Genomic DNA, 12606 nt, shown 5'->3' with positions numbered 1-12606 from the left:
AACCAAAGAATGTGCAGGAGCTGGGGGTTTTTCTGAAGAACAGCAGGCAGTTGAACTGCTCAGGACCAACAAGGGACTCATGAACAACTAACACAAAATATAAAAACAGTCGTGGATCATCCAGGAAACAACACACGGTATTAAGATTCAAGGGTATGTAAACTTTTGAACGGGGTCATTTTTTATAAATTCAGTTATTTTGTCTTGTGGCGTATATGTAAACACAGGGGTGCCTAAACTCGGTCCTGGAGGGCCAGTGTCCTGCAGAGTTTTGCTCCAACCCCGATCAGACACACCTGAACCAACTAATCAAGCTCTTACTAGACATACTAGAAACCTTGTAGCATGTGTGTTGAGGCAAGTTGGATCTAAACTCTGCAAGACACTGGCCCTCCAGGACTGAGTTTGGGCACCCCTGTGTAAACATCTGTTATATGAAATAGCTTATTCTGGACAGTACTTAATCAAAAATAACATGCAATTTTCATGATCCCTCTTATTTTGTTTAAATTAGTAACATTTTGCACATTCTGCAAGGGGTATGTAAACTTATGAGCACAACTCTGTGTGTGTGTGTATATATATGCATTATTGCCTAAACTATTTTAAATTTGTCATTAATGCTTTTGGCTGCACAAATTTTGGTTGAATAGATGAAAATAACCATTAATTTTAATTGTTTATTTTGTCTTTATGGCTTTCGGACTGTGAACTGCTTTGTGATTTAGAAATGCTTGATGTTTCATTTCTTTTGGAATTATTTTAATCGGCAGAGAAGAAATGTGTTTCTTCTCTTATGTCCCGTCCCCCCCCCGGAACATACAGTAAGTAACTAAGTTAATAAACTAACTTCTTGTTCATTGATCTGTGTATAAGAAAAGCAATTGATTCAGGGATATTGTGTTTGTTTGCCATCATGGTTCTGCAAAATGATTGCTCCATACCATTTTTCAATCTTTCAGTGAGGCACTTTAATTTATTTAGGAAGAGCAAAATAACTGCAGCCTCAAGTCATGGTGTCATGCCATTTCTCAGTTCTCAGAAGCAAATTACTTGTACCTACTGAGGACTTGATCTTACTTTGAACCCGGAACTTCATCAGACAGTTTACTGCATATCAAACCAAACCTTTCAAAACATCAAGCAGTCAGTGATAATTGCAATAGGCTGAAATAAAAATAATCGTAAAATAAAATAAAACACTATTAATGTCATGTTAACTTGTTGAACAACTTCATTAGTAACATATACATAGTTAACGGATTAGAAAATAATACAGACCAGTGTTTCTTAAGACCAGGTTTGGTCATAATAGGAATGTTTGTACCATATTGGATTAATACAATCAAAAGTGTGCCCTTTTTAAGATAAAAAGTGGTGCACTGTAAACAACAGGAAAGAAACAAAACCAATGAAATAAATAAGACAAAACTTATGAACCAGTCAGCCAAAACTGATGCATAAAGCACTGCTGCATTCTACATTAATTTTTATAGATTTTGCTTAAGCCATGATACAAAGTTGTCCATCATCCTGTGTCCAATATCAAAGTCTGTGGGCCACGTAATGAACATTAGTGCACCATGAAATCCACCGGGATAATGTTCATGTGTGACATCAACTCCAGCATTACGCAAACGTGTGACATACATCAAGCCGTCATCCCGCAGTACATCATATTCGCAGGTCAACACATACGCCTTAGGCAGTAAATGCAAGGCTGTGTCAGGCACCAGCAATGGCGAGGCTCGTGGATCTGCAAGCAAGTGATGAGGACCAATAGAGTGCACTGAACTTTTTCCGGTGACCACGGATGGAGCACTGTAGTTGTATGTTTGGTGATATGAATCGGGTAAATATGAACTCCAATTGACAAACTTAAGCAAAGCAGCTGATTCATGGTTATTGTGTCTGTTTGCCATCATGGCTCTCAAAAACGACTTGTCGCTGGTGAAGTACTCACTCCAAAACCTCACCATCAGTGTGCGGGGCAGTATAGGCATGTGCTGGTTCTGCTGGTAGGAGGGAGTGTTCAGATCCAAGGCTTGCAGGACAGGGTAGATTAGAGCTTGGGCCTTTAGCTGGATATGCTGTTCTGGGTCCTTCTGCAACTGAGTATACATAAAAAAAATGCAATTATACATATGATAATATGTGACTCTGGACCACAAAAGCAGTGTTAAGTCGCTGGGGTATATTTGTAGCAATAGCCAATAATACATGGTGTGGGGGCAAAATTATTGATTTTTCTTTTATGCAAAAAATCATTAGGATATTAAGTCAAGATCATGTTCCATGAAGATATTTTGTATATTTCCTACCGTAAATATATCAAAACGTAATTTTTGATTAGCAATATGCATTGCTTAGAACTTCATTTGGACAACTTTAAAGGCCATTTTTCTCAATATTTAGATTTTTGTGCACCCTCAGATTCCAGATTTTCAAATAGTTGTATCTCGGCCAAATATTGTATATTGATGTATAAATCTCAATTTCACAAAATTGACCCTTATGACTGGTTTTGTGGTCCATGGTCACATATAAACATATTATTTATTAAAATAAAGGCAAACTTCATAAAGCTATTTTTGACCACTTAGAATTTAAGCACTGCTGAAGAAAGTTTAAAATGTGAAACTGGTGTGCAATTAGTTACCTAGTATTATTATACAGTATATTGCTATAACCATAACACTAATCATAAAATAAATAAGGGAGCACTTAAATCACAAATTGGGTCTTGATTAACAAAATATAGTTAAAACTCGTTACTTGTATACATTGTCTAATAATTCGATGACAACAAAATTATGTGACAATGGAAACCAAAATCATCAGCCCACTGAGGGCTAGATTAAATCACACTGAAAATCAAAGTAAAAAATTGAAATTCCAGGCTGATTGAACGTGCATGAATTATATCAAAGCAACTCATAATGTGATCAGTAGTGTATATGGCCCCCATGTGCCTGTATGCACTCCTGACAATGTCTAGGCATGTTTCTGATGAGATGATGGATGGTGTCCTGGGGGATCTCCTGCCAGACCTGGATCAGGACATCAGTGAGCTCCTGGACAGTCTGTGGTGCTACTTGGCAGCTTCGTAAGCTGGTTCTTAATTGAATTGAGGTCTGGGGAACATGAGTGCCAGTCAACAGCATCAATACCTACATCATTGGGGTTGTGGCCTAATGGTTAGAGAGTCGGACTCATAACCCAAAGGTTGTGGGTTCGAGTCTTGTACCGGCAGGGATTGTAGGTGGGGGGAGTGAATGTACAGCGCTCTCTCCCACCTTCAATACCACGACTGAGGTGCCCTTGAGCAAGGCACCGAACCCCCAACTGCTCCCCGGGCGCCGCAGCATAAATGGCTGCCCACTGCTCCGGGTGTGTGTTCACGGTGTGTGTGTGTTCACTGCTGTGTGTGTGCACTTTGGATGGGTAAATGCAGAGCACTAATTCCGAGTATGGGTCACCATACTTGGCCACATGTCACGTCACGTCACGTCATCATCCAGAAAGTGCCTACATACTCTGGCCACATCAGGCCGGGCATTGTCCTGCACCAGGAGGAACCCAGGGCCCACTGCACCAGTGTAAGATCCCTCCAAGATATTCCTCCCCAGACCATCAATGACCAGTGTTGAGCAGTAATGCATTACTTAGTAACGCGTTACTTTAATTTGATTACTTGTTTAGTAACGGAGTAATTTAACGCGTTATAATTATCAAAATAGTAATTAGAGTATAGTTACAGGCCGAGGTCTCTATACGTTACTGCCGCGTTACATTGCTGACAGAATGCAGTGTTTTATAATCTAGAGATTGTAAAAAGGATGTAGCACACGCACTGTCGAGTCAAGTGCCAGTGGATTAGAGACCTGCTCCCACGAGACCCGACGCAACAGAGCGCGGCACGGGAGAAGACTTGATAGGCGAGTGCAGAGACTCGTGTGTGTGCGGGATGCGGGAGAATAAAATGATTCACGGGACTCCCGCAAAATAGAAATATCTAAACATGAAATATCTAAACAAATAAATTGTTATTCATCTATTGCACAAAAGCAACCTGAACTAATATAAAATATAAACGATTAACAGGTGCAAGCGTATGCAGAGTTTCTATTTAGGCTATAGCACGTGTTTGCATCGTTGAGCAATGCAGTGCTGAAATTTGCGTGTTCATGAATCCTCTCATTAAAACACACGAATTGTAGACATTATGAAAGATTCATTATGCATATATTTATTGTGTTGATTTGTGAGATTGCGATGAACTGAGATGTCTTTTAGAGATTATAAATACAGCGCTCTTTGCTGGCATTCTGTCATGCCAAACCATGCACGCAGCAGCCGCTTGCTTTAGTTAAAAATAACTGTTCTATGAATGTTGACGCTTTAATAACAAATATTTATCGGCAGCATGTATGCTGGGATTTCATAAATTTCATGGAGAAAAAAGTAACGTAACTAGTAATGTAACTAATTACTAATTACTTTTGAAATAAAGTAATCAGAATAGTAACGTGATTACTTTTAAAAGGAGTAATCAGTAATTTGATTACACTTTCAGAGTAACTTGCCCAACACTTGTCAGTGACCCACCGTCAAAACGGTCATGCTGGATGATGTTGCAGGCAGCAGAACGTTCTCCATGGCATCTCCAAACTCTTTCACGTCTGTCACACGCTCCGTGTGAACCTACTCTCATCCACGAAGAGAATGGGGTGCAAATGGTGGACCTGACAATTCTGGTGTTCTCTGGCAAATGCCAATCAAGTTGTACGGTGCTCTCATGCCTTACCTGCTGGGGGCATTTTAGAGGGCTCTGAAAGTTTTCCTCCTTGCAGGAGCCTGCTGCTGGGTTGTTGCCCTTCTATGGCCCTGTTCAGCTCTCCTCGTGTAACAGTCCATCTCCCGGTATATAGGAGACACACCAAACCTGAAGTGCCATTGTGGAGGAGCTGGGCTACCTGTGCAACCTGATTGGACTGTATGTACTGCCTCATGCTACAAGTAGTGAGAAGGACCTCTAGAGACAAATCAGTAACGAAAGATAAAGATAGAGCAGTTGTCTGTGGCCACCACCTGCAAGACCATTCCTTTTTAGGAGGTTGTCTTGCTGTTGTCTCTCCAGTGCACCTGTTGTCACTTTCATCTGCACCAAAGCAGGAGAAACTGATTCACAGATTGATATCCCTGAAGTGTAAATGACTTTATGCTTCCTAACTGAACAGATTGATATCCCTGAAGTGTAAATGACTTGGTGTTATACTGTGATGATTGTGTAGATGGAAACAAAAATGTGATGAAAACATATTATGTACAGTAGGTAACTAAAGGTATAAAGCACAACATTTATAGATAAAATGCATTGATTATTTTGGAGTCCAATTGTAAATCGTACTGTAGTCATTCATGTATAATTTTCCACATCTTACCTGCTGAGCCACTGCAGCTGCAAGGTTGCCTCCTGCACTGTCTCCTGACACAGCAATCCGTTCTGGATTGATATGGTAGCCCTTCAGAACATCAGCATGAAAGATGAACTTCACCACACGGTACACATCCTCAAACTGGGCAGGAAAATGATAAACTGGGGCAAGACGATACCTGCACAGAGCAAATTATGTTGGTATTGTTCTTCTTAATTCTATTTTTCTGTCAGAATAAAACCTACTGTTTTGAATAGCACGGTTGTCCACAGATAGTTAGCACAAACAGCATGACAGTTTTAATGTGTTTTTTATTAAATTAAAAGGAAGGTCAAAAAATAGCATAATGTCTGCAACAGAATCTGAACTTGTTCTGTGTTTGTTGTTAGTTTGCAAGCTCCAATACACTGTTTCACTTTCCATCACAAGCCCCAAAGCCTCTTTATTGTATTACTCATCACTATCTTTACTTTTACTTTTCTGAGTCAAACGTTACTGAATGCAAGATCCCTCACGAACCCAGCAAAGGTAGCAAAGTTAGCATTAACCAGCATTATTATTACTTAAATTAGTGGAGAACAGCTTAAAAACCCAATAGGCTGAACAAGCTCTTCGAATGGTTTTATTTTATTTTTTAAAATGGACTGGGTCTGTGAGGGGGATCGTCCCACTAGATTGCGATGAGCTGTGCAGTGACTCATAAGATAGCACCCACACCATTGTTTCTCAAAGTTCAAAGAAGGAAGAAAGCCCATCCTGCCTGACACAAATATCTTCTAAAGATGCTCCTTTAGATAGTGCCTGAGATAATGCCACCCTAGATAGCATGCGGATGTGGGCCACTTAAGCCAATGATATGGCACTGCTAGCCTTCTTATGGCCCGGACAAAATGGATGTAAGCCTGAAGTGGCCCATATGTAAAACAGTAAAAATGGCCCAAATGTATCAAATCACATGTGGGCCTTTGTAGGCAAAGACGTGGTGTTCACAGCAATGTGTCATCTGAATGTGACCCTAAAGTGGCCCATGTGGTAAACAGTGATTATGGCCCAATTAGTGCCAACCAAATGTGGGCCACCTTTGGAAAAAATGTGGCATTATCGACAAAGGCAAATCAGGGTGTAAACCAAATGTGGTCCACATATGTTTCAGCAAATGCGGCCCAGGTATATTAAAACGTATCTGGGCCAGTTTTGGCAAAGATGTGGCACAGTAAGCACCGGCTAATGTGGCTGTGAGCCTAAAGTGGCCCGCATATGATGCCACAAATGTGGCCCAGTTATCCTAAAATGTATCTGGGCCAGTTTTGGCAAAGATGTGGCACAGTAAGCACCGGCTAATGTGGCTGTGAGCCTAAAGTGGCCCGCATATGATGCCACAAATGTGGCCCAGTTATCCTAAAATGTATCTGGGCCAGTTTTGGCAAAGATGTGGCACAGTAAGCACCGGCTAATGTGGCTGTGAGCCTAAAGTGGCCCGCATATGATGCCACAAATGTGGCCCAGTTATCCTAAAATGTATCTGGGCCAGTTTTGGCAAAGATGTGGCACAGTAAGCACCGGCTAATGTGGCTGTGAGCCTAAAGTGGCCCGCATATGATGCCACAAATGTGGCCCAGTTATCCTAAAATGTATCTGGGCCAGTTTTGGTAAATATATGGCATAGTCGGCATTGGCTAATCAGTAATAATTGGCTAACTTGTCCCACATTTGACATGGCAAATATGCCCCATATATTATAAAACAGATGAAGGCCACTTCTGGTTTGTATGTAGCACTTGACATTGGTTTATTGAAATGGATGTTTGAAATTGTAAATATGGCCTAATAGAATTTGGCTACTTTTAGTAGGATGCAACACAGTTAAGTGATGCAGGGTGATCTGGATATGAGTCTTAAGAAGGCTACATACCCAGTAATTTATTTTTTGATACATGCTTTTGATGGCAGTTTTTTATATGTGTACTGTGCAGCATGAAAACAGAAGTGCACTATAATGATCGCTCTGTCACAGTTTTTGTTAATTTGGACTTTGTTTTCTTTTTGCACCATTTCCCTTGTTGTGTTGATTGTATTATTCTGTTCAGGTGTGCCTAGTTAATTATCCTTGTTTGGTCTGAGTACTTATGTTCACTTTGCGTTTGTCTGGTGTTACGTCTACATGTCTTGAATGTTGCTGTGCTACATTGTGTTTGGATTTACCCTTGTTGGATTAAAGAGTTATGGTATATAACCTTTCGTCTGAGTCTGGGTGAGAAGCATTTAGGTTCAAATTTGTTAAGAACTGTTTTTAAAGTCTTGGAATGTGTCTTTGAATATTTATCTGTGACATTTGAATAGCTGCTTGTGCAAAACTTGGGTTGGGATGATTTTACCAAGTAGGACACATTTCTGGAACTTTTTTGAACATTTAGGGAGGACATTTTAAAATTTATCTTTACAGTATGTTGATTATTGTTGATGCACAACTCACTTAAGGCGTAGTGTGGCCCAGATAATGTTTATTTGGTTCATTATTAGCTAAAATGTGGCTGTGCAGTGGCCTGCTTGTGAACCACTGCCAAAATGCCACTGTTCCATGCAGCATGGGGGCCACATGAGGAATGTGGGGAAGACCAGGATTAAGCTGGCTACACACTAGAGGATTTTAAGCCCGATTTTAAGGCCGATTTGCACCCCCGAACGATAGGGGGTGTGGCCCGATTTTTTGTCCAAAAAATCCTCTATTGTCTGGTGTTATTATGATTATTTTTCTGCTCCCGATCGAGACGGAGCGTCGCCGAACTCAAATGTAAATATCAAACATGATCGGGCTGCCTCTGACGTGATACCCGTGATAGCCAATGAGAGCGAGCAAGCGTCACCTACCGGATGTTGTGTGCTTCTATAGCTGAAACGTGGCAGCCACAAACATGCTATGAAAGCAGATAACATCACCCATATTCTTTGTTATACTTTATTGCTGTGCTACATTGTGTTTGGATTTACCCTTGTTGGATTAAAGAGTTATGGTATATAACCTTTCGTCTGAGTCTGGGTGAGAAGCATTTAGGTTCAAATTTGTTAAGAACTGTTTTTAAAGTCTTGGAATGTGTCTTTGAATATTTATCTGTGACATTTGAATAGCTGCTTGTGCAAAACTTGGGTTGGGATGATTTTACCAAGTAGGACACATTTCTGGAACTTTTTTGAACATTTAGGGAGGACATTTTTAAATTTATCTTTACAGTATGTTGATTATTGTTGATGCACAACTCACTTAAGGCGTAGTGTGGCCCAGATAATGTTTATTTGGTTCATTATTAGCTAAAATGTGGCTGTGCAGTGGCCTGCTTGTGAACCACTGCCAAAATGCCACTGTTCCATGCAGCATGGGGGCCACATGAGGAATGTGGGGAAGACCAGGATTAAGCTGGCTACACACTAGAGGATTTTAAGCCCGATTTTAAGGCCGATTTGCACCCCCGAACGATAGGGGGTGTGGCCCGATTTTTTGTCCAAAAAATCCTCTATTGTCTGGTGTTATTATGATTATTTTTCTGCTCCCGATCGAGACGGAGCGTCGCCGAACTCAAATGTAAATATCAAACATGATCGGGCTGCCTCTGACGTGATACCCGTGATAGCCAATGAGAGCGAGCAAGCGTCACCTACCGGATGTTGTGTGCTTCTATAGCTGAAACGTGGCAGCCACAAACATGCTATGAAAGCAGATAACATCACCCATATTCTTTGTTATACTTTATTTTTCACTGTGAAACAGAACACGTGCCAGGAGAGCCAGCTGACAACGTTGATTGTCCTCTATTTGTTTTTCTTCTCTAGTCACGTTTGATCTCGAGAGTCTCCGTGAGATCTCGTGTCACTGTGAAATCGTTCCTACAATCATCAAGTGTGTGGTCTTGAGGTCTGGTCGAATCGTCTAGTGTGTGCGTTCAGAGGATTATAAGGCTAAAAATCATTTGAAACTGTCTTCATGTCTGTAGTCTCCCATGGTTTTAAAATCGGTTAAGATTTGAAAATCATCTAGTGTGTCTCAGGCTTTAGAATAAAAATCAGCTGTGGCCCACATTAGGGCCAATTTTGGTTTATTTGCTTGGCTGACATGTGGCAATGCTAAGGCTTACATGAGGCCCAAATCTGGCAAACAGGAGTGGTCTACCCAAATGCCATCATCCTAAACAGTATGCGGGCCGGAGCAAGTTGTTGGATCTGGGCTGGATCAGTTCCAATCACCTGCATTTGCTAATTAGCACAGTTTTTCAGCAGAGGTGGGACCAAGTCATTCCTTTCAAGTTAAATCCCAAATCCTCAAAGAGTTAAAGTTAATGAGATAATTAAGTGACTAATTAAATGATGATTGTGCATTAGTGATGAACACCTGTTGTTATTGAGACTTACAGAGGATTACATTTTGATGTTTTATTGGTTAAAACGATGCCACCATCATGGATATTAGTGTTTGCTTTAGTTGGGCTCTTGACCCTTGACTTGCTGTGTTAGATCTCTCTCTGCAGCAATGCATGTGGTGTTGTGAAGCTATTAGCTGTTTTATGTGATGAGCCATCAGGAGCTGACCTGAAAACATTCAAAATAACTTTTTTTTATTTTTTTTATACAGTATGTTTAGGCATTGCTTTACTAACCCTGTGAAACTACAGCATGCAAGCAAAGTGTTGCTTTAACAGTTATTGTGAATACATTTCTAATCTACTTAATGCATTACAAAAATGAACTCCTGTCCTATTTAGACACACACAGACATCAAGCACCAGCATATGAATCTCAGCAATGGTGACAATCAACAAAATGCTTCATGCTGCAATGCATGCTGGTGTGTGTTTTTTCTTTTCTTGACCAATTAAACATCAACATCTAAACCTCTGTTAATTCTCAAGATATTCTGTAGACATAAAAATAAAGTCAGTCTGGTTAGTAAGGAGTGAAGCTGGTGATGCTGTTTGAAGTGAAGTGAAGTGAAGTGAAAGTGACATGTGGCCAAGTATGGGGACCCATACTTGGAATTAGTGCTCTGCATTTATCCCATCCAAAGTGCACACACACAGCAGTGAACACACACACACCGTGAACACACACCCGGAGCAGTGGGCAGCCATTTATGCTGCAGCGCCCGGGGAGCAGTTGGGGGTCCGGTGCCTTGCTCAAGGGCACCTCAGTCGTGGTATTGAAGGTGGGAGAGAGCACTGTACATTCACTCCCCCCACCTACAATCCCTGCTGGTACGAGACTCGAACCCGCAACCTTTGGGTTACGAGTCCGACTCTCTAACCATTAGGCCACGACTTCCCCATAAATAACATTAGCCACCCTGGATTCGAACCGAGAACCTTAGGGATTCAGGGCCAGAGGCTTAGCAGAGTGCGCCACTTTTTTTTTTTCAGTTAATTCCATCCAAGGCTGTGGCTGAAGTCAGTTGTAGTTCTTGTGTTTCTCTTTTCTTCAATGATGCTGCTTGTTAACAGCAGGTGTTCAGCACTTATGCAAAATCATCATTTAATTAGTCACTTAATTATCTCATTAAATTAACAAGTGCCATCATTCTTCACAGTATGTGGGCCGGATCAAGGTGTTAGATCTGGGCCAGAATTAAAATCAATGTGGCCCAGATTTGGGCCAGTTCTGCTTTATTTGGTTTATTCATGGCTGACATTGGGCCTTTCTATGGCTTGCCTGTGGCCCAAAGTTGGCAAACAGGAGCAGACCGCCCAAGTGCCATCATTTCACGCAGTATGTGAGCCAGATGAAAGTGTCAGGTGTGGGCCTGATCTGGGCCTCAGGAATGTTGCTATCTGGGACACTCCTGGTAGAGTGTGCTTGACCACCAAAACAAAGAAACAACTGATCTGATTTATACCACCTTAAGTGGTAAGTGCAAATTTTCAGTGCTATCACAATCCTGTGCAATCTTTCTTTCTCCAATGTACCAAAGAGCTGATGGGAAAAAGACTGTAACAGGGCTGCAACTAATGATTTTTTGATAATCAATTAGTTGGCCGATTAATTTTTCGATTAATCGGATAAACAGCCTTATTTTTTTGACAAAATACAATACTCCACATGCTGCCCAATGCTCTCCTTCAAACAGATGTGCCAACGGAATGCTATAAACATACTGTATGGTGAACATATCTATATCTATGCTATACATTATGTGCAAAAAGAGTTATAAAGCACAGTTTAAATGGAGAGTTTAAATAGACAAATGGACAAAGGACAGTTTAAATCCCTACACTAAAAATGAAGATAATAAAGAAAAACACAAACTCCGTATTAACAGATGAGAGGAATGTTCTGCATGAACACACACATTCACTCTGAAAACATTAACCTGTTACTGTCATTTCTTTATTCTGTAAATTTAAGGAACGTCTTAAATTTATATTCAGTTACACGCTGTTATCCCTTAACACTCCACTATTTTTTAAAATAGGCTCATTTTCCAACTCCCCTAGAGTTAAACAGTTGAGTTTTACCTTTTTCGAATCCATTCAGCCAATCTCCGGGTCTGGCGGTAGCACTTTTAGCTGTAGCTTAGCATAGATCATTGAATCTGATTAGACCGTTAGCATCTTGCTCAAAAATGACCAAGCCACATGGTTTAGCCACAAATGTCTCTCCATCCCAACCATACTTGCCATGGAGCTACCAATAGCGTATACCATGCTCTTAGAGCCTGAAGTGCCAGACCCATCACACAACAAATCTCTTTGACCGCCTCGGTGGTCGAACCAGATCCCTCATCCATGTCCTTCAGGACATCAGCTTGATAGGCCTACAGAAGTGCCATAGTGTGCAACACTGCACTAGTCTGACTGGCTAGATCAAATAAGACTTAAGCTGGCGGCACAATAGACGATTTTCAAATCTTAACCGATTTTAAAACCATGGGAGACTACAGACATGAAGACAGTTTCAAACGATTTTTAGCCTTATAATCCTCTGAATGCACACACTAGATCAGGGGTGCCCAAACTCGGTCCTGGAGGGCCGGTGTCCCGCAGAGTTTAGCTCCAACTTGCCTCAACACACCTGCCTTCAAGTTTCTAGTATGCCTAGTAAGAGCTTGATTCGCTGGTTCAGGTGTGTTTAATTGGGGTTGGAGCTAAACTCTGCAGGACACCGGCCCTCCAGGACCGAGTTTGGGCAC

At 41.1% G+C, this 12606-nt stretch overlaps 1 protein-coding gene across 1 annotated transcript in view; it reads right to left on the bottom strand.

The window, feature by feature from the left end:
* Positions 1–224: 224 nt before the first annotated feature.
* aadac (arylacetamide deacetylase) overlaps positions 225–12606 on the bottom strand; it is a 25434-nt gene continuing 13052 nt past the window's right edge. Inside the window, exons 4-6 of the mRNA XM_016505515.1 lie at positions 5445–5616; positions 1088–2111; positions 225–245 (exon numbers count right to left, since the gene is read on the bottom strand). Of these exons, the coding sequence (XP_016361001.1) occupies positions 1491–2111; positions 5445–5616 (793 nt within the window). The 3' untranslated portion in view covers positions 225–245; positions 1088–1490. The remainder of the gene's footprint in view (positions 246–1087; positions 2112–5444; positions 5617–12606) is intronic.

The sequence above is a fragment of the Sinocyclocheilus anshuiensis genome, unplaced genomic scaffold (genome assembly GCF_001515605.1).
Source record: "Sinocyclocheilus anshuiensis isolate Anshui unplaced genomic scaffold, SAMN03320099.WGS_v1.1 scaffold482, whole genome shotgun sequence".
In the NCBI taxonomy this organism is placed as follows: domain Eukaryota; kingdom Metazoa; phylum Chordata; class Actinopteri; order Cypriniformes; family Cyprinidae; genus Sinocyclocheilus; species Sinocyclocheilus anshuiensis.
This window is presented reverse-complemented; position numbering and strand designations above follow the sequence as displayed.